The sequence below is a fragment of the Pyrus communis genome, chromosome 4 (assembly GCF_041283825.1).
Source record: "Pyrus communis isolate YQ-2024b chromosome 4, ASM4128382v1, whole genome shotgun sequence".
Lineage (NCBI taxonomy): Eukaryota > Viridiplantae > Streptophyta > Magnoliopsida > Rosales > Rosaceae > Pyrus > Pyrus communis.
The window spans coordinates 13202055-13224566 of NC_142568.1; the positions used below are offsets into that span (position 1 = coordinate 13202055).

General features: G+C 38.9%; 1 protein-coding gene and 3 pseudogenes across 2 annotated transcripts; 2 read left to right on the forward strand and 2 right to left on the reverse strand.

Moving 5' to 3' along the window:
- Window positions 1-1464: 1464 nt before the first annotated feature.
- Window positions 1465-8487, reverse strand: LOC148697479 (uncharacterized; annotated as a pseudogene).
- Window positions 8488-12371: 3884 nt separating this feature from the next.
- LOC137723663 (uncharacterized) lies at window positions 12372-15964 on the forward strand. Its single transcript, XM_068462862.2, has one exon. The coding sequence runs from the start codon at window positions 12374-12376 to the stop codon at window positions 14123-14125; it is 1752 nt and encodes a 583-aa protein (XP_068318963.1). The 5' UTR covers window positions 12372-12373; the 3' UTR covers window positions 14126-15964.
- On the forward strand, window positions 14271-15964 carry LOC137721978 (uncharacterized; annotated as a pseudogene).
- Window positions 15965-16991: 1027 nt separating this feature from the next.
- LOC137721659 (RNA polymerase sigma factor sigF, chloroplastic-like) lies at window positions 16992-21011 on the reverse strand (annotated as a pseudogene). The gene is made up of 6 exons (XR_015961586.1): window positions 19307-21011; window positions 19065-19231; window positions 18735-18965; window positions 18390-18530; window positions 17943-18140; window positions 16992-17784 (listed from the first exon to the last, which is right to left on the reverse strand). The product of XR_015961586.1 is annotated as an RNA polymerase sigma factor sigF, chloroplastic-like (transcript).
- Window positions 21012-22512: the final 1501 nt, after the last annotated feature.

A 22512-nucleotide genomic window follows, 5' to 3' on the forward strand; every position in this document is an offset into this window, starting at 1 on the left:
TATTATTTAGTAGCTACTCAGTTGTTAAGTTATTAGGGTACGAAAGTATCAATCACTCATGTTCCCAGAGAAGTAAATTTAATTGCCAATGAAATGGCACAATTGGCTTCTGGAGCACAGATTCAAGAAAAAAAAGTTCAAAGTGAATGTGAAGGTACAAAGAAGAAATCTCTCTTCTATCCTTGAGAGATGGTTCAACTTATATATAATGACCAAGGAACCTAAGCTGAAAGACTAGAGAACACCCATCACTCGGTACTTGAAAAACATTTCTTCTCCCACAAGTAAGAAGATTAGGCAGCAAACAACTAAGTTTATCATGTGAGACAAAACTTTACTGAGAAAGACTTCAGATAGACTCATGTTGAAATGCTTAGGCTTGGAAGAGTCAATGAGGGTAATGGTTGAAGAGCATGAAGGCATATGTGGAGCACATCAAGCTGGAACCAAGATGAGGTGGTTGCTGAGAAGGTATAACTAATTTTGACTCGACATGGAAAAAGATTGTAAAACTTATGCCAGAGGTTTTGAAGAATGTCAAAGGCATAGACATCTCCAACACATACCTTTAGTACCCTTGAATCCAAAAGTGAAGCCTTAGCCTTTCAGAGGATGGGTAATGAACTTTATCGGGCAAATTTACCCAGCTTCTAGCAAGAGCACACCTTTATAATTATGGCAACAGACTACTTTACCAAATGGGTAGAAGCTTTAGCTGTGAAGACTATCAGTTCAGTTGCTGTGAAGAAATTTATTGAAACCAAGCGTGCCCGAGACGATTGTTACAGACTGAGGGTCATCTTTTATTTTGAAAAAAGTAGAGGAATTTGCAAACAAGTTCAAGAGAATGATGATCCAGTCTAGTCCTTATTATCCCTAATCAAATGGTTAAGCAGAAGCTAGCAATAAGATCTTGGTAAACATTATTAAAAGAATGGTGGTAGATAGCCCAGAAAGATGGGACGAGAAGTTGGGAGATACTCTTTGGGCTTATAGAACTTCAAAGAGAGTAGGAACTGGGACCACCCCTTATGCCTTAACGTTTGGGCAAGATGTTGTGCTTCGTATGGAAATCAATGTAAGTTATGTGAGACTTCAGAACTAGTTTGGTCTGGATAATGAGGAATATATCTAGGCCATGTGGAAAGGGATTGAAAATCTGGATGTAACTTGAATTAAAGCTCTAAACAAGATCAAAAAGGGGAAGAGAGCTGTTGCTCTAGCTTAGAACAAGAAAGCAAAGTTGACAACCTTCAAAGAATGAGATTTGGTATGGAAGACAGTTCTATCTTTGGGAGCTTAAGTTAGAGGTTTTGGGAAATATAGAGATTGTTACATAGATGAAGTTTGAAAAGTGGCAGAAGTGTTGAAGCCTTTTTGTTTAAAACATGTAAAAGAAAATGGACAAGTCAAAGTGGAGCAAATGAGATTTTTTATTCATAATGGGAAAGGGTTACAAAAATTCTAGCCTAACAAGTTCACGTCCCTAGTTAATGCAGTTATCCTAGAGTGATAGGTCAGCATGATGGTAAAAATCCGGCCAGGTTCTTCAAGGGCAATGTTGCTATTGGCTAGTTGGGCCTCAAAGTCCTCCACTTCTTGGTTGACCCTCTTTACCTTTTCGATCTTCTAGTAAAGCTTGCCTGAAAGGGTCATCTACTCGGCCTTCAAAGAAGAGAGGTGCTTCTCCAGTTTTTGGATCTCAAAGGCAACCACCATAATGCGATCTTCCATAACTGAGCCCTCATCCACTAGCTGTTGCAGAGAAGTTGAAGTCCGAATGTGTTTCTCCCTATAACATTTCACCCGATTGGCTTGCCTTTCTGTCCGAATGTGCTGATCCCTTAGAGCCATCAATTATCAAAGAATGAGATAAAAGACTTGTGTGGAACCTTTGACATTTGCTGAGCTTGATACAACTCAGTAAGTGTTTTCTCTGCTTCTTGGAGAGCCTTGAGGCTGAATGAGGCAATGAAGTCCCTCTGCATCCATTCCCTGAAGACTTGGCACAAATCTTGGAGATATTGGGGTTTAGAAAGGCACTTTGGAGACCTCAACTTGATCCTAATTTGCCCAAACTCTCTAACTAGTTTTTGCAAAGATGCCGTGGCTAGAATAGAAGTAAAAGAATGGGGCATCACTTCAGCACCCTCAAAGGCAACAGCGGTAGAGGCAGCCTCAGTCCAAATAGAGAGGACAGACCCAGAAGTGGAGATGGTCGCAACAGTCTTCTTAGGCCTGGGGATGGAAATCCATATGACCTTAAAGGATTTGAGGGGCCTAGGAAGAACCACTTTATGCACTACGAACCGAGAAGACTTGCTTGAGCCCTCACCAGAAGTCTGTTTTGAACAAAGAAATAAGTGCTTATACTTAAACCAAAGTAAGTACAGAAGTGGGAATACTTGTGTACCTGAGCTGGACCTTGAGCTTCTAGGGGAGGAATATTTTTTGTCACAACTGTCTTGGGAGAGGCAAGTGAGCTGGCCCGAGAAGCAAGTTAAAGAGCATTCGGGCTAGTCACTTCTGAGTCCACGGGTATCTCAAGGACCATAGGCTCCCCAAAAGCTAGTAGTGGCTGGTTTGTGGCCTCAAGTACTTGAGAAAGAAGGAAACTTACTGAAGTGCTGTCATCCTCCACAAAGTGCAGCAACTCCCAGTTGTTGGATTAAACTGAGAAATGGGTTTGCCTAAAAAATAGTAAAGGTGGTTATTAGCTTTGAAACTGGGGAAATCACAAACTTAACCTAGATTGAGGTAGAAGTATACATGTAAGGGCTTAGCCCTAAAAGGGGAAAGATGCACTGATTGGGCTGGAGGAGATTAAGGCTCGGGCTGGGAAATCCCTTCAACTTTGGTATCCTATTTCAAGCACACAAACAGCAATAGAGAATTAGTTAAAATGATTAAGGGAAGAAAAGTTCAAAATTGACTTAATGCTCAAGGTTAGGAGAATTTATACCTTCAACTCCTCAAAAATCTTGGCAAGGACTTTCTTATCCTCTTGCTAGACTTCTGCGCCCAACTGTCCTTCTTTGGGAGTGGGGGTAGGTTTCTTAGAGACTGAAGGCCCTAATTACAAAGAAAGAAGTATGTTAGCTCAAAACTCAGAAAGGTGAAATTTGAAAACAAGAGAATTGAGACTAAGTTACTTATTGGCAGTTTTCTGCTTCTTCCTACCTGCATCAACTAGAATAGCAGAGGAAGGTTTAGAGGCCTGAAAGGTCTATGACGTGGTCCTCTTCTTGGTGTGAGTTGCCCTCGGGCTAGGCAAAGTAAGCTGAGCTTGGGGTCTTTCCTCAAGCTCAGAATCTGAAGACTTCGTAATGGTAGCCATTGCCCAACAAGGAGCCCTTGTCTCCACTTCAACCCTAGCCTCAGCCTTTGAATCCCCCAAGAGCTCGGAGATGTCTCCAGCATCTCTAGCAGCTTGGTTGGACCTTACTATTTGCCTTGCTGCCTTAGCAGTGACCTCTTGGAGAACCAGAGCATCTACAACTTCTTCTTCTTATAGCCCGACATCCACTTCTTCAGTGTTGCTTTGGGCTACAAGACCAAAATAAGACTTAGCGAATGACAGATTATGGAAGCATCACAAAGAGAAGCAAAACATAAGTAATAGGGTATACCTATAAGAAGAAGCGGTTCTTTTGGTTGATCATCTCTTTCCAGTTCTTAAACTCTTCATTCTTGGGAAGAGAGTTGAAGAAAACCTGCCCAAACACTACTACAATATTAGCTTTAAGTGGCGGATGATGGTGGCGGATATTAGAAAAATCCTATCGAATAAATTATATCTGACACATCATTTAATTAGTGGCGGATATTAGAAAAATCATGTCGGTTATATCTGACATAAAGTCCTGTCGGATATTTAGTGGCGGATATCAAAAAAATCCTATCGGTTATGACCGACAATATTTTTCAATCCTTTTTCTAATATTTTTTTTAACAGATTCTGGCAGTTTTTAAGTTAATAGTGGCGGTTATAATCGACAGAAATTGACTATTTTATTAGTTTACTTTCTGGCGGTTATTATTTTAATATTCTAGCAGTTATAACCGACAAAAATGAAAATTTTATTATTTTAAAATGTTATATTGATTAAAAATAAATAAATAAACACATATTTTAAATATTTTTTTTCCACTCTTGACCCTAAAGTCTAGTGAACCCAATTCCCACGAGCCATAAATTTTCTGAGAAAATAATAACAACAGACTACAATGTGAAGCTCTATCATTTTTGTAATAAGGATTATGCTCCCTCATAGGCAAGCAACATGATACAAAGAAATTCAAACAATTTTTCTCATTACGTCACAAAAGCACATAGTCTGGCACATAAACACACATAAACATCTGGTGTACTCTAACATGTCTAATTTTATTATTTTAAAATGTTATATTGATTTAAAATAAATAAATAAACACATGTTTTAAATTTTTTTTGTTCACTGACGGCCCAGTCAGATATAACCGACACGAACAAAGCAAAATTTTGGACGGCCACCAAAATAATCTCTGAATGCTTTTTTTTTAGCGATTTTTTACACATGCTATCTCGGAGTATATACAAACATATTTGACGATTGGATCGTTGAAACTAGTTTCATAGAATGCATATCCTATCAAATTGATAGATTTAACAAATACTCAAGAGTTAATGTTATACTTCCATAAAGTATAAAATAAGATTTATCCACTAGTGTAGATATTTTAAATTGAAGATTGAATTCATTCATTGCATTCTTATAGGATCGAGGAGTGTAGCTACAAAAAATCATCAAAATTAGAGCTAAAATAACCATTAAATTGTGATTTTTCGTTTATAACCATCGAAAACTTTTGTTCCGTTACATAATCTCTGAATGTTTGTTTTTTGCGATTTTTTACGTATGCGATCTTGGAGTGCGTACAAACAAGTTTGATGGTTGAATCGTTGAAAAACGCTTCGTAGAATGCGTGTCGCATCAAAATGGTAGATTAAACCAACACTTAGAGTTAATGTTATACTTCCCCATCAAGTATAAAATAAGATTTTGTGGTATCCACTAGTGTAAATATTTTAAATTGAAGATCGAATTTGGTCAATGCATTCTCATAGGGTCGAGGAGTGTAGGTATAAAAAATCATCAAAATCGAAGCTAAAATAACCGTTGAAAACTTTTGTTCTGTTACATAATCTCTGAATGTTTGTTTTTTACGACTGTTTACATATGAAATCTCAGAGTGTGTACAAATAAGTTTGACGGTTGGATCATTGAAAAAAGTTTCGTAGAATGCATATCGTGTCAAAACGGTAGATTAAACAAACACATAGAGTTAATATTATACTTTCATTAAGTATAAAATAAGATTTTGTGGTATCCGCTAGTGTAAATATTTTAAATTGAAGATCGAATCCGTTCATTGCATTTTTATAGGGTCGAGGAGTGTAGCTGTAAAAAAATCATCAAAACCGGAGCTAAAATAACCTTTAAATTGTAATTTTTTGTTTATAACCATTGAAAACTTTTGTTCCGTTACCTAATCTCTGAACGTTAATTTTTTTTGCGATTTTTTACGTGTGCAATCTTGTAGTATCTACAAACAAGTTTGACAGTTAAATCATTGAAACTAGTTTCGTAGAATGCACATCTCCGTTAAATTTGCCTAAATTTTGAAGTGGGAAAAGTAATTTGTGCTAAATTTTTATTTATGTTTTTCAAGTATTGATTAGACAATATTTAGTCTATGTGATGACATTTTCATTGTACAATTATCTTTTTGTTTCTTTATTGCATATTTTACATGGGTTATTATCTATTAAACCAAACTAGTATTTATTTATTTATTAAACCAAATAATTATTATTTTATTTTTTTGAAATCGTAACAAAATTTTTTGGGGGGGGGGGCGGGGAATTTAAAATTTTGGGAGCAAAATTTTGGGAGGGAATTTTGGGGGCATTTTTGCGGCCATTTTTTTTTTTGTTTTTGTCGGTTATAACCGACAGTAATGAAAATTTTCCAAAATAAAACTCCTCCATCTCTTCCTTGTGCCGGTGCCTTCTCCCTTCTGCATTCCTCCCCCATTTTCTCTTCTCCTCATTTCCTTCTCCTTCTCTTCTCTCCTCATTTACTTCCAGTTCAACACCCACACCCACAAAAATAGGACAAATCACTTCCTTGCCTATGCCCCATCTACCTCTTTCTCCTTAAATTGAGAGAGAAAGACTTTGGTCCCCTTTGTTTCTGCTTCTTCGTTTGAGAGTTGGCTCTGGTGGGATATTTGCTCCTCAATTGCCCATTTGCTTTGCATATGAGAAAGTGTTTTTCACAGTTTTGAAATTTGCAGCAATGAAATACATTAGAACAAACAGCCTGAAAAGGCTATTCTCCCTCAAATAGAGGAGCCTAGAGGAAGCCACTAGCCCGAATGGCTCCAAAGACGTAGAAAACAATGAAATCCTAAAGAATGTTGAATCAAAAAAGCTTTCTCCAAGACCCACTTGAAAATGCTTCTCCAACGAAGAGATTTCTGATACCACAAATGCTTTTAGCTTAGGTAGGTTTTTGTTTGTTTTCCTTCAAAAACTGTTTGATCTTTTCGGGGTTTTTTTGGGGGATTAAAATTTATATAGTATTCATATTTTGTGATATGGGTTTTGGCAAAAAATCTGGTTGGGAAATGAGGGTATGCAGAAGTTTATAGAGGAGTTCTGAAAAATGGTAAGGAAATTGAGGTGAAGAGGCTCACAAAAGCTGTGACTAATGAGAGGAAAAATAAGGAGTTCTTGAATGAGATTGGGACCATTAGCCATGTTGAGTCATTCAAATTCTCAACTCCATTCTTCTACAGAAGTTTCCTTTCACTGTTACTCAACATAGCTTAAGTGCACCACAGCTCAAGTGCACGTTCAGTCGTTCAAATTCTCAACTCCAATCTTTTGCAGCTCAACCTTGAGAGACTTCAAGTACAATCCCTCTCAGCGCCCTCACCATCTTCTTCATTTTCTGGCATTTCCTTTCACTGTTGCAGATGCTGCTACAACCAATGCCAAATGACTTTTCAAGTGAAGAACGCAACCTCTTTTTATTTTTTATTATTAATATATTTTCTGTCGGTTTTATCTGACAAGAATGCTTTTATTTATTCATTATTAATAAATTTTCTGTCAGTTATATCCGACACAAGTCTTATTTATTAATTATTAATATATTCTCTGTCGGTTATATTTGAAACAATGTATGTCGGTTTTAGAGTGTTTTCTGTCGGAAAATTCATTTCCTGACGCTAGCAATTTTGTTGCTTATTATATCCGCCACTGCATGCATTTTCTGTCGGATTTTGCTTAAAATCTGACAGTAATATACATTTCTTGTCGGTTATCATAGCGACACTAATAAATGGTTTCATAGTAGTGGAAGAGACAATCGTGGGCCTTTCTGATGTCCCCATCACACTTCTTCGACCATTTGGCCTCCTACCAAGTGGCAAAGGAATTCAAAGCCACGGGCTTGTGTGCAATTCTGCTCATTACTTCCAAGCTGCACCGAGCTACTCGAAATGTCACGTCGACGGGAGAATGGAGGTGATAGGAGGTTCCATAATGCATAGAGTCAAAGTAAGGCACTGGGATCACCTACCTAAATCCTAGTTGCTTACCACAAAAATTGGGGTGGTAGACTTCTAGCATATGCTCATAGCCCATGCGGTCACTACTCACTCCCCAAGCCAGGTCTCTCTATTGGATACAGCTTATGAATTTCTCCTTACAATGGCCGATAGCATCCTCTCCAAAGGCATCTTGGAAAATCTGGTCCGAGAACCGTTGGTACCTCATGAGCAAAGAGGTACCCGACTCTAAGTCTGCCCGAGTTCGACAGACTCTGAAGAAATAAAGGCAAACAAGGGTGAAGTGGTTCATGACAAAAGCCTCTACCAGGATGCGGGCTAGAGCCACTTCTTCATAGAACTCCAAGTTAGGCACCCAAAATTCAAGGAAGTACCACTAAAGCCAGAGTTGAACCATCCAGGTAGGCCCATTGAAGTTGGTCTTGAAAAGCTCACCCTTGGTCATCTCGTAGAAAAGATGGTAGAGGTGTGCTAGAAGGAAAGGCCTCGTGGCTACATCATCGAAGAAATGTAGGGCCTCCACCAAAGGGACCCATTCTAGCTTCACTCCCTTCGACTTGTTTGGAAACACATGTTTGTTCAACCAATAAAGGAGGAAGTACATGTGTTCCTGAGCCCTATCTGCACTGGAAGAGGGCGGGCTAAATGTTTTCTTTGCAAATGGGATGAAGCTTGCGAAGGACGTCCTATAACTCTTGAAGGTGGAGGAGTTATATCTAGACGAGTAATGGACTCAGAAGCCTCTGAACCTTCAGCAATTGGGCAAGAAGGCGAGGACCAATCATGTGTGATGTCCACACATCTGCCAGAGGGCCTTAAGCCGAAAACTTGAGCCATATCAATGACCGTGGGAAACATAAGACCCATTCTAAAGTCGAATGTGTTGGTCCCATTATTCCAGAAAAGGAGAGTTGTGGTCAAAAGCTTGGGCTTGGCTATAACTGTAACCTTGAAGAGCATGATGAGCTCGTAGATTTCATTGGCCACCCATTACGACCAGGCCTCATCCTTCATTAGTGGAAAACCTTTTCTAAAATTGGACCATTTCGAGGCTGAGATGTTAGCCTTGGTGGAGTAAGGGCTAGGGCAGTCTAAGTAGGCCCCAGTGAGTGTACCCCTCATTTTTCGAAAAAAATCGACAGGTTCAGATCAGCCTGAGGACAATGAAAGCCGTTGAGACGGTGGTGCATAGTAATAATCCCCTCACCAAACTCACATGCAGGGTGAAGTTTAGGTGCCATGATTGATTTTTGGAAGAGAAGTGAAGAACATTGAAGGTAGAAAGCAAGAAAGAGTTGCGACGGCAAGAGGGTTCAAGAATTCTGGAAATTCTGGAAATTCAGAGGATAAAGATGGCTGGAAGTGCTGGCCGAGGAAATTTAAATGGAGGTTATATAACAGGCAGTTATTTAACGTTGGAGATCATGGGTTAGTGCAAAGGTTTATTCGAAAATGGATGTTTAGGTGGTGCAAGTCCTGAGTTAAAGCATGCAGTTAGTGTTTAATCACCATTAATGTCTCGGTTGGCAAACTTAACAATGATTAAAAAGGGCACTGTTTGGGTTAATATTTAAACATTGGGCTTTGTGATAAGGAGGCCCAAGGATACTAAAGCAAATGGGAACTTGCTCGAAGCCCAGTCGATAAGCCTAAAGCTAAGTGAAGCTGCTTCAGCCGCATCATAGGCTATGTACCTATGATTGAAGTGATGGGTAACAGAGACCAACTCACCACCAGCCAAAAGCACATTTTCAATGGCAAGAAAAGTAAATAAAGCAATAACTCACTGCCCTCTAAGTAATCTAAGTTAAAGGCAAGGCAAGAAGGGTCGGCCCAAATTGCCTATAATAGGACAAAGAGACACCAGAGACAAGGACACTCAACCAACCAATCAAAAGACATACAAACTCTGGTCTCAAGCTAGTTCGTACCCAAAAAGTTGATACTTGTCCAGTTTAAGTCCTTTTAGCTATAATTCCCTTAGAAAATCCATCTTTTTGTCTAGTGTAAAAGCTCTGCTACCTTCCCTTAGTGTTGTAGTATCGATTCCCTCATGTAAAACCTATTTACTTTCCATCCATTTCAACATACAATCTTCTGTAAACCTAAAGAGAAGTGGTTGCACAAAGTTCAACCTTGCTCGACAAGGTGATATCTTGCCCGAGTCTCTTTGTTTGTACTTTCATTTAGTAGATCTGTTGCTTAATGTACTTTGCAACATGTATTCAAATTATTTTAAACTGTTTTCTACTTAAGAGTCCCATTTGCATTCGAATCTGGTTAAGTTAATAAACCTGGTTTCATTAAAAGCAAATTATGATCAAGAAACTAGTTGAAAGGGGCTTGAACTCCCTTTGTTTTGGACATACAAGATTGTGAACTAAAAGTCCTTGTTTACAAGGTAAGAAAAGAGAACTTAATACAAACTTAACCCATCTGTGAAAATCCTTTGATAAACAAGAAGTTGGAGAAACTTGGGGCGCAAGTAATCAACTTAACTCACACTTATTCGACAGTCTGTTATACTAAGATAATAGTGGCATGCTCAAATCCTTGTTAGTATTGATTTTGAGCCTCAAGGCCTAAACCAAAGGCCCTACAAAGGCACCTTTCAAACTAACTACAAACTCTTCTTGCAGTGCACCAAGCAGCAAGAACTCACCCAACAACCAACAAAGTGCCACCTCCTCGGGGAGCTGTGCGAGGGGAAATCTTGCCCAAATAGAGGTATTTGTTTTTGTAAATAAACCTATAGTAGTTCGGCACACATTGAGAAATCTATATTTTTTCCTAGTACCTGGTTCAAAGATTTGGGGAAATTCTGTTCCAAAGATCCACAATTTGTATGATTGAACATGTAACGTTCTTGAAAGAAGAAAAATGTGTCAATTTTTGAATGGGTTTAAAGAAGAAACAATTTCTTACGTGTAAAATGTAAAGAACCAAATATTTTGTAAATGTTGTAAGGAATCTTAACTTTTGCGCAAGCGGTTGAAATTCCCAACTCATTTTGCCCTTAGGGTTGCCCGCGTGTCAATTTTTTTTCAAGAACAATACTTAATCCCAACTGATTAATTTAACCTAAATGTTCTATTTCGTCTAGTGGAATAAAAAAGAGCCAAACATTTTGCCATGTCACCAAAACAACACGAAAAGTGAGTTCTCTAAAACATTAATCATGGATAAGAAATGATTTTTTTTCGTCATGAGAAATGACATTTCTAGCTGTTACACTTGAAAAAAAATGCGACTAGAGTGATGAGAACGTCCTTTTACAAATTTTATGTTTTTAAAAACAAGTAGGAGCGCTTACCTCCACCAAAAATATTTATCACTATTAAGGAAAAATAAGAAGTTAATTCACTTAGAAAAAAAACTAAGAAGCATTTTCTTTGTGCCCATGGTACTCATAATAATTACAGGAGGGCAAATCACACCAGAGGTTGAAGTACCACCCACTGCAACTGTTCTTCAAGCGAAGGAGAGGATCGAGGAGTGTTTGAATATCGAAGTTCATAGGCAGAGCCTTTGGGCTGATAACATAGAGCTGCAGAATCATGAGACTGTTGAAAATCACGTTGGCGAACGATATGGTATGCTGAGGCTCAGTGTCACACCCTCTGGTCTGCCAAAATGCAATATTTTGCTCAAGTTTTCAAACCAAAGTATCGGCTATGTACGAATAAATGAAACATGTACTGTGGACGATTTGAGAAGCAAAATCGGTAGGCGCTGGGGGGTTGTGACGAGTGATCGCATTACTCTTTTCCATCGTTCTACAGAAATGCTTAGCGACCGTCCTCTTTCTGCATACTATATAACCGATGATTCTGAAGTTGCGGTTAAGATTGAGACTGAAGCTCGTTAGTTGGTTGTTATGACGATAGTTTAAAAAGGAAGTTTGATCATGTATTATCTTGTTTTCGTGATTACACCATCGAGTCTACCCGCCGAGTCTTATTAATTAAGAGTATAATTAAGCTTTTGTTTCCTGATTTTTACGTTTGGGTTATGAATCATCAACTAATAAACTCTACCTAAATAATGGATGATCATCTAATGGTAGAATATATTCAGTGTTGTCAATTGTAATGGACTTATATGCAACCAAAAAAAAAATGGAGACTTTATATGAATGACTTTTATTGACACTCCTCACTTAATTCTAGTGTTATGTGATGTACTCAACTTAACTCGAGTCCTTCATGTTTTGGGATTAGAGTCTTTCATGGTGAAGTGAAAAAAAAAAGTTTAGGATTCATTTGATAATCATTTCAGTTTTTAGTTTTTTTTTTTTTTTTTTTTAATTGAAAACTAAATCTTAAAGACACAAGCCCATTCGGTAACTACTTTTACTTTTCACTTTGGATACTTAAGAAATGAGGAAAGTACATGGGAGAAAGATGGTAAAGAAAATTGGTCAAAGAGGAAGAAATAAGGATGAATGAATAATAACAAAATCTTAAAAATAATTAGACGCAACATGAATTAGTATTACAGTCTACCACATCTCTTAGCATTCAAAGTGAGAGATTTTATATTTAACTCTCAAAAATAACAAATTGGATACTAATTTATATTCATGTTCAGTGTAAATATATTGTAGTAATTTTTTTCTTTGCTTTTTGAATTTTAATTTATACCTATCTAGAAAAAATATTATTAATTTCTACCCGCTAAAATTGACTTCCCTTCTTTCCAAAACCTGAAGACTTAAAACCTCGTCTCTTGTCCCTGTTTGCTTTGACAAACAATGTCTTCTCGTAAAGCCTTCAAAACGTTGAAGAAAGTCTTCCCCGCAGAGCCCACGTTCATATCGAACCAAGAAACCGCCGAGAAGATTGTCAAAACCCTAATCAAATCAGGCATTCAACCCCTCAAATCAACCTCATCATCTCTGCTCTCCAGTCTCAATCCCCACATAACAAACCTTGTCCTCTCAAACCCACTAGTCCTACCACATTCTTGCGTAAAATTATTCAACTTTCTCCAGAAAAATCCATCCCACAAACCCAATCTTAAATCCCACGTTACCCTCCTTTGCAGGCTTTATCAAGCTAGAAAATTTGCCCAGATGAAGATTGTACTGAATGTTATTGTCACGAATGATAATCTTCGATGCCCGGTTTCCGAAATTGCGTCTCTGATTGAGGAGGGGCCTAATGGGATGAAATTTGCTGGGACATTGTGCGATATGCTGTTCCGGGTTTATGCAGAAAACAAAATGGTTGAGGAGGCTATTGGGGTTTTTGATTATGTGGGCAGGAATGGGATTGAGATTAGAGAAAGGTCGTGCATTGTGCTTTTGCTTGCATTGAGGAAATGTGGTCGAGTGGATTCATGTTGGAGGTTCTTCAATCGAATGGTCAAAAACGGTGTTCGAATTACGGTTCTTACATATAACACAATTTTGAAAGCATACGTTGGAAGGAAGGATTTTGAGGGCGTTAGTGAGGTTCTGAGGTTGATGGAGAAGGATGGTGTGGGTTATAATGTGGTGACATCCACGCTTTTGATAGATTTGTTTGGTAGTTCTGAGAGGATTGAGGATGCTCAAAAGGTATTTGAGGAAATGCCTGAGAGAGGGATAGAACCAGATTTGTATGTTTATACCTCGATTATTAATTGCTATTGTAAAGCGGGAAACATGGAGAGAGCGTTGTTTCTGCTCGGTGAATGTAATCAAAGGGGGTTTGTACCAAATGAGCATACTTACGGGGCATTGATTAATGGTGCGTGCAAGGCAGGGCAGATGGAGATGGCGGACATCTTGGTGAATGAGATGCAGAGTAAAGGCATTGACGTAAACCAAGTGGTGTTTCATACACTAATGGACGGGTACTGCAAAAAGGGGATGATGGATGAAGCTCTGAAGCTGCGGGATGTCATGGAAAAGAAAGGGTTTCAATTTGATGTGTTTACGTACAGCACTATAGCTAGCGGATTGTATAAATTGAATAGAAATGAGGAGGCAAAGGCTTTGTTGTTCACAGTGGAAGAAAGAGGCGTGACTCCAAATGCTGTGTGTTTCACTATTCTGATAGACATATTCTGCAAGGAAGGAAACTTAGAAGAAGCAAAACGAGTATTCAATGATATGAAAAGGAAGGGAGAGAGACCTAACACTGTCACATACAATGCTCTAATTGACGGGTATAGCAAGAACGGTAACATGAACAAAGCTCGTAAGCTAAAGAAGGAGATGGAAGACAAAGGCTTGATGCCTAATACACGTACGTTGAATACACTCATACATGGCGAATGTGTTGACGGCAAGGTGGATGAGGCACTGAAATTATTTCGTGAAATGCCTCGGAGGAATTTAACTCGCAATGTTGTCACATATACAACTATGATTTCAGGTTTGTCGAAGAATGGGAGAACACACGAAGCTCTTAAATTGTATGATGAGATGGAAAAAGCAGGTCTTACACCTGATAAAAGACTATATCGACTATACCGTTCGCTTGTGGACTTAGTTGGCGTGCCGAAAGAGAAGAATTAAGCTGAAGAACACCGTCTTCAATTGTACAAGAACAAAGAGAAATCGAGAGTAGGGTAGTGACAAGTATTTAAAGGAAGTAGAGAAATTGTAGATAAATATTAGAAGCACAGCTGATTATACTGTAAGCTGAGAGGAATACGGATAGAGATTTTTTGTGTTGCAGAATCAAGCCCATGTAACCCTCATTCGCAGGCTTTACAATGCTAGAAGATTTGCCCAAATAAAGATTGTACTGAATGGTATCCTCACGAACGATGATCTTCGATGCCCGGTTTCCGAAATTGTGTCTCTGATTGAGGATCAGCCTGATGGGGTGAAATTTGTAGGGACATTGTGTGATTTGATGTTCCGAGTTATGCGGATAACAAGATGTTCGAGGAGGCAATTGGGGTTTTTGTGTATGTGGGCAAGAATGGGTTGGAGATTGAAGAAAGGTCATGCTTTGCGCTCTTGCTTGCGTTGAAGAAACGCGGTCGGGTGGATTTGTGCTTGAGGTTTTTCGATCAAATGGTTGAAAAGGGTGCTCGAATAACGGTTTATTCGTTGACGCTTGTGTTGAATGAGCTTTGTAAGATGGGAGAGGTTGAAAGGGCCAAGGCTTTGATGGGGGAAATGGCTGATCGAGGGACTAAGCCTAATGTTTTTACTTTTAACACGCTTTTGAAACCGTACATTGAGAGGAAGGGTTTCGAGGGTGTCAATGAGGTTTTGAGGTTGATGGAGAAGGATGGTGTGGGTTATAATGTGGCAGCATGCACACTTTGGATTGATTGGTTCGGTAGTTCTGAGAAGATCGAGGATGCCGAGAAGATGTTCGAGGAAATGCGTGAGAGGGGGATAGAACCGGATTTGAATGTTTATACCTCAATTATTAACTGGAATTGTAAAGTGGGAAATATGAAGAGGGCGCTGTTTCTGTTCGATGAATGTACTCAAAGGGGATATGTACCGAATGTTCACACTTACAGGGCATTGATTAACAGAGCGTGCAAGGCAGGGCAGTTGGAGATGGCTGACATTTTGGTGAGTGAGATGCAAGGTAAAGGCATTGACGTAAGCCAAGTTGTGTTTAATACGCTGATGGATGGGTACTGCAGAAGAGGGATTATGGGTGAAGCTCTGAAGCTGCAGGATGTCATGGAAAATAAAGGGTTTCAGCTTGATGTGTTTAGTTACAGCATTATAGCTAGTGGGTTGTGTAAATTGAACAGGAATGAGGAGGCGAAGAGTTTGTTGTTCACAATGGCGGAAAGAGGCGTGGCTCCGAACATAGTGTGTTTCACTATTCTGATTGACATTTTCTGCAAGAAACTTCGTTGAAGCAAAGCGGGTATTTCAAGACATGGAAAGGAAGGGAGAGAGGCCTAACACTGTAACATACAATGCTCTAATTGATGGGTATATTAAAAAAGGCAAGATGAAGGAAGCTCATAAGCTAATGAAGGAAGCTCATAAGCTATAGAAGGAGATGGAAGACGAGGGGTTCATGCCAGATAAATATACATATTCATCGCTTATAAACAGCGAATGCATTGATGGCAAGGTGGATAAGGCACTGAGATTGTTTAACGAAATGTCTGGGAGGGATATAACCCATAATGTTGTGACATATACAGCAATGATTTCAGGTTTGTCTAAGGATGGGAGAACAGACGAAGCTTTCAAATTGTATGATGAGATGAAAAATGCAGGCCTCACGCCTGACAGCAGGGTATATCGTTCGCTTGTAGGCAGCCTTCATATAGTCAAGTATTAGCTCTACGACTAAAAGTACGTTATCTTCTTCATTAGAAAATGGAAATGGATCAATTACTGGAATTTGAAAGAAGGGTTTTGAGTCACTAAACCACTTTATATAAGCTGGTTTCTGTCTGTTTGGATGGATAATTAATATTGGGCTCAATTCAATTAAGGCGGTGTGCAAAAAGCTCCTTTGTTTTGGGCTGGTGAAGGCAACAACTCAGGGTGGATTTAAATATTTGTTAGGGTCATATTTATTATTTGGCAACTAATAGGCATCAAGCCTATAATGGAAGTGATAAGGAGCAAAGGGCAACTAACCTTCAGTGAAAAAGTACTTTTCCATGGGAGGGGTAGGTAAATAATGAAAAACAAATAGTGACTCACCCCGTTCCAAAAGCAATCATCGAGAGAGAAGTGCGCTAGAAAGACAAAACTTGGACACTTGGGCTAAGAAGTCTATAAAACCAACAAGGAAAGTAAGTAGAAGACTCTCAACACACCCAATACTCTGAACTTAACAGCAAAAAACTAAATAGCTCTGTTTTTGTCTACCCTCTTTCTAGTTATAATTCGACCATAGAAAAGCTTTCTTTTGTTAGTTTTAGAAGTTCTGCTACATATTCCCTTTTGTAGACCTTTGTTGTTATTCTATTCAAATAGGAGTGCCTGTTTTTGTAAAAACACAAGAACAAGTGGTCTGGGAGGAGACAAACCTTGCCCGCCAAGGTTGTAACCTTGGCTGAATCTCCTTTATTTGCATTTGTGTAAAGTAGATCTAACTTTTATGCATCTTATTTAGTCCCAATGTTTCCATTGCTTACCTTAAGGTTTTTCTGTATGTTTAATCCTGTCAAACTAATTACCCTTATTTCCTTGTTGGCAATCCAAGTTGGCCACTAAGGAAAACACTTAAATGAACATGAACTTTCCTATACCTGGATGTATGATATTCAACAAAAGTCCTTGCTTACAAGGCAAGAAAAAGAACTTGATACAGACTTAACCCATCTGTAAACAATCCGATCGAACTAAGAAGTCTAAGTGACATGTGGTGCAAGTAATCAATATATCTAATAATTAAAAGGACAATCTGTTAAACAAAGTTAATAGTGACACGCTCAAATCTCTATTAGTCTTGATTGTGAACCTGAAGACCTAACAAAGGCCTCGCAAAGGCGCCTTTCAGACTAATTTCAAACTTATGTTGCGGTAAACCAAAGCAGCAAATGTCGCCCTACAGGCAAGACAAGGGGACTTGTGTGAGGGACCAGCTAGCCCGAACACTGTCGAAATGTTGAAAAAAAAACAGCCACCCCTCAACTAGGAGTGCTAGCTTTTGAATAAAAGATAAATATACAAGAAGTTGCAGTAAAGAGTTTCACCTCTTCTCCAGAAAAAAGCAAAGAAGGCCAATATTACGACTTTGAAGCGTTGAAACCTAGCCTGCTCGCACAAGTTTTTGACCCTCGAAGCTAAGTTCATTTCGGACGTTCTCCATATTCCAAGCCACAGCTTGCTGTACATTCACCTCCAAAAGCTTGGAGCCGACTGCTGAACTCCAGATTTTGTTAAAAGATACCAGAAATCTGAGCTGACGGAGTAGATACCATAGCCAGGTGCTGCATTTCTAAACAAGCAAAGGACCATAAGCCCCGAGGCCTTGGGTACCAAAGGACTGCTTGAGCTTCAAGAACGCTCGGCTCTCCAGCTGCCTCACCTGCTCCTGGCACAATCCAAACACGTTGCCAAGCTCTGATAATGATCTCTGCTTGCCATCTTCAATGCCGTATCTTAGCCTGATTATCTGCCCCCTCTCTTAAGTTGAGGATGCTTAGAAGGTGGCGTACATGTTGCCTCATAAGCTGCCTTTCTACACTCACATGTGGGATCTCAGTCCCAGTGCCGGCAGTAATCTCCTGCAATTATACAAAAAAAGACGTCTGGTTCTTTAACTGTTGGAGGATCTATGCTCAATATAGCCCAACAAATTGCAGCATATTCAAAACTTCACTTGCCTACAGCAATATCATTGAGACAAATGCGAGAAGCAAATCGAGAAAACGAGAATCTTTACCTGGAAAGTGGTGTCTTGGTCTGCCCAGACAGGTTGTTGCATTGAAAGCGGCATTCTTGTAGAAAATAGCAACTTCTGCAACTTTTCAACAGTAATTCCAACCCGTCTCGCAAGTTCTTTGTTTGGGTTGTGATTTCCTTCCTGAATACATGATTTCGTTGCCTCTAGTACTTTGCCGAGGAGGGTGTACACATTTTCCTGTGAATAATTTCTGGCTCACTGTCATACTCAATACAGTCCTTTTTGCTTTGCACACAGTGTGACATTGTTAACTTTTCGGTACTCAGACATGGGCTAATCGGTAGTATATTAACAAGGTAATTCCATGATTTTCATGGAGATAATCTAATTTTTTAGAACAGCATACAAGTAGTTGACGCAAAAGATGATACTTTGAAGAACCTCATGGAAAATTATGAATTAGAGACATGGTAATATTTTCATTACCGGCAAGCGGATAGTCCTGGAATGTTGAAATATCGCCTTCCTAACCGTTTGCCTTATCCACCAATACGCATAAGTAGCAAACCGGCAACCAGCTTGAGGTTTAAACTTTTCGACACTCTTCATTAGTCCCATACTTCCCTCCTACAAAAGCATCGCAGAAAAATAAAAATACGACGACAACCATTAGGTAGAGAATAGGTATAATATTTTTCGTATTAGAAATTGCTGACAGCGGCAACAAAAATACGATGACAGCCATTAGGATGATCACAAACGATACCAACTTGTAAAATAGTCGATCTGTACAGAATACAGATGCACTAAAACATGTTCCAATGAAGTTACCCGCATTAAGTCCTGAAGGCCAAGACCTCGTCCTTGATACTGTTTAGCAATGTGAACAACCATACGTAAGTTAGCATAAATAAGCTTTTCACGGCTGCTAGTACCGGAGCGAAGCTGTGATTTCAACATATGACAACTAATTCCAATAGCTTCAGCCCATTCAACCGAAGTTGGTCCGCGACCAAACTGTGATTGAAGTCTACTCTTCACTTCTTCTAACTTGAACAAATCCTGTTACACAAATTGACACATCAATGCCAATAAGACCCCTCAAAACCAGTAATGCTGAAATTAGCACTTAGCAGACAAAGATGAGTTAGATGAACTTACATCCTTCATTTATCTTTTTCCGCACGTCTGAACTTGTAGGACTGTTAGTCTCATGAATTAGAACTTTTGATTTGGAGAACCTCTTCTTCTTCAGTCGCTTGAGCCGCCTTTCTAGAAATCAGGTTGACCTTACAGTTTTCTCGTCCTCAATTAGCCCGTTGTCCAAACTACAAAACTTTTGGCTTCAGTCGCAAAGCAATTTGATAACAGTAATAAAAATCAAACAAGTAAACAGAACTGACCCCATAGAAAGAGAGTCATCAAAATCATCTCCCATGGATTTGGAGTCTTCAGCAAGTGAGACAGCTTCTTTTGAGGCTGACAATGCAGCACGAGAAGCTCAGCTCTTTGCTCTGTGAGACTATTTCACACCTCAAAATTATTTTATTGATTTTTCCGCTGGTGGATCAGGTTGGGGTTTAGATTAAAGGGCTTGACCCAGAATGTTTGACGGACCTTAGCCCAAAGCTGGCTCATTATTCTTTATCTGGCCCGATAATGTTATTCATCATTGCGTCCTCATATCGAATATTTTTGTTGGGTTCAAATTTGTTCAGAATGATTCTTCAGGAATCTATGAATCGATCATGTTCCTTAAACATCTCAAGAGGTCAAGGGCATGTGAGGGGTGCGACGAGATACAAGAAGCCTCTCAAGAAGAGTGGAAGGAATAAAACTAGGAAACCAAAAGGCAACTCTAATCCTTTTGGTGTTATTGGGGCAGCTAGGCGACATACCTCTACCTAGCAAAAGGTCTTTGATTAGTTGGATATAGCTTCCCAAGATATTGAGGAATCATATTCGGCTGCTTCCCTTGCTTGCCGGCTCTGCAAATTCGTGTTTCCCAAAGATGACACTAGTCTCATCCGCCCTGGGGTGTTTAAAGTTGGTAGCAAAATGGCCATGGGTGACCTTATTAGTGTGAATGGTCGCTGGTTGGCGATCTGTGGTAGGATCTTGTTCTTGAGTCCGTGTCTAAAGTCGCTGACAATAAGCCCTCATGTGAACTCTTCCATGTGAAAGAACCCTGCTCGTCATTTTGAGACGTCCTCTCACGTGCTGCAACAACATATGCTTCGGATTCCCCAGCGAGGCTAGGCTGATGGCAGCCTTACGCCTCTAACGCTCCCCATGCTCCTTTAGCAGCACCAACTTAGAAGTGGCGTGTTGTATGGCCATCGCCTTTGCTTTGCTTCGAGTTGTGAAGCCGACAAATTCTCCACATGCAACGGAGGTGTTGACGCTCCTTCCCTTGGTTGCCAAAGCAGCTTGTCTCTTCTTTGAAGCCATTAATTTTTTTGTGTTTGGATTTTGAACGGAGAAAGTGAGAGGTACAGTTACTCCCACTGAGCATGCCAAATTTGTAAAAGAAAAATTCATGTGACAAATCAAATAAGAACGCATGTACAAAGTAATATTTTTGTATTATAGTAGAATTAGGGTTACAATCTCTGTTACAAATTTGATCCTCTGATTCGATCTCTGGGCTTTTAAAGTGTGTGTAGTAGTGTTGATCCAAGGGTCACGATGACTTAATCTTGGATGAATGGATGCTTCAAGGTTTTTGGCTCTTGGAAATGAAGGAACTAGCACGTGTAGTAAGGGTGCTTGGTGGTTCTTCACGGGAGTGAGGAAGAATACAAAGAGCTTTTTGAGTCTTTTGAGTGTTTGAGGGTGTTTGGGGCTTAAGAGTTTGAGTGTCTACATGTGTGGATGAATTTTTTATTTTTTTATTTATTGGAGTCTCGTATTTATAAGCTCTCGAAGTCTTGTCTACGGCTAGATTTGGCCTTGATTGTGAACTTGATTGATTGACGAAAAAAATCAAGACTTGATTTATGGCTTGACTCCATCAATTAATATTTGAATTTTGATTTAAGCAAATAAATCAATCTTCTCAAATCATTTGTTTTAAACTTGAATTAATTAATTTGTCAATTAAATTAAAATCAAATAATTGTTTAATTATTGTCCCTCTTGATGACTTGTCTGATTTGTGAGACACATGGCGCATGCCATGTTAACCTTAACACATCTTAGGAGATGTGGAAAACACCATTTTACCATTAACGAGACCGATGTGGGGAACAATATCCAAGGGGGTATCTTGTTGGAGTTTTGAGCTCCTTTAGTCCCATATCGAGGAACTCAAGGGAACTTGAGGTCCTTATATTAAGTTAGTCACCTTTATTAGTGATTAGGTGTTGGACCATTTGGAATGAGGATTGAGGTTTGGGACACTAATTGTGTGGTTTAGGCTTGATGATTATACCATAATATTAATATAAATTAACATTAATTAATCAACACAAGGGCCTTGGGGCACTGGGGGCTTAAGAAGTTAAAATTAATCAGATTTATTAATTTTAATTTCGAATTAAGTTTTTAATTAAATTAATTAAAAACGTTTTGATGAATAGACACAATTGTTAGCAAAGAGTTGTGTAGTTTTAGATACTTCCAAAAGGAATTTGAAGAGGTATGAAAGAGATTATACCATAATATTAATATAAATTAACATTAATTAATCAACACAAGGGCCTTGGGGCACTGGGGGCTTAAGAAGTTAAAATTAATCAGATTTATTAATTTTAATTTCGAATTAAGTTTTTAATTAAATTAATTAAAAACGTTTTGATGAATAGACACAATTGTTAGCAAAGAGTTGTGTAGTTTTAGATACTTCCAAAAGGAATTTGAAGAGGTATGAAAGAGCCTATATAACTGAAGTCTCAGTTCCATCGTATCTCATTTTTTCTTTTTCCCATCTCTCCTATACAAAACCTTACAAAGAGTAAACACACAAAGCAATTCGCCAGAATTCTATAATCTAGTGTGGATTGTAGAATTAGATAGTTGTATTCTAGTCGAGCAGATGTCGTAGAACCACAAGCACAAAAGTGGGACGGAAATACTGTTCGAAAGACATAGAGCTTTTGCGCTAGCCTCTATCTGTGATTTGATCAAGTTAGTATCAATTTAAATTCCTGTTTTTATTTCTGTTATTTCATTCTGTATTGCAAGTATATTTTGTTTATTTTTTGAATTGTTCTCCAACAATCTTCGAACAGTATGGAACAGTCAGGAACTAAACCTCATTCTGAAAAGCCTGAGAAATTGAAGGGTAGAGACTTCAAAAGATGGCTAATGTTATGCTGTTTTATTTGACAACTCTGAATCTAGCTAATGTTATGCATGAGACTGTGCCTAATGCAGAAAGAGTTGATATTCATGCGGAAACTTTGAGGGCTATAGATGCCTAGAATCATAATGACCTCCTCCGCAAAAATTATATTCTCAATGCATTAGATGATTCGTTGTATGATGTCTATGTGGTATGCAAGACAGGCTTTTGCTAGTCCTCGAGCAATGTTAGTTACTAACCACAAGGATAGGTATGCATTAGATGATTCGTTGTATGATGTCTATGTGGTATGCAAGACAGGCG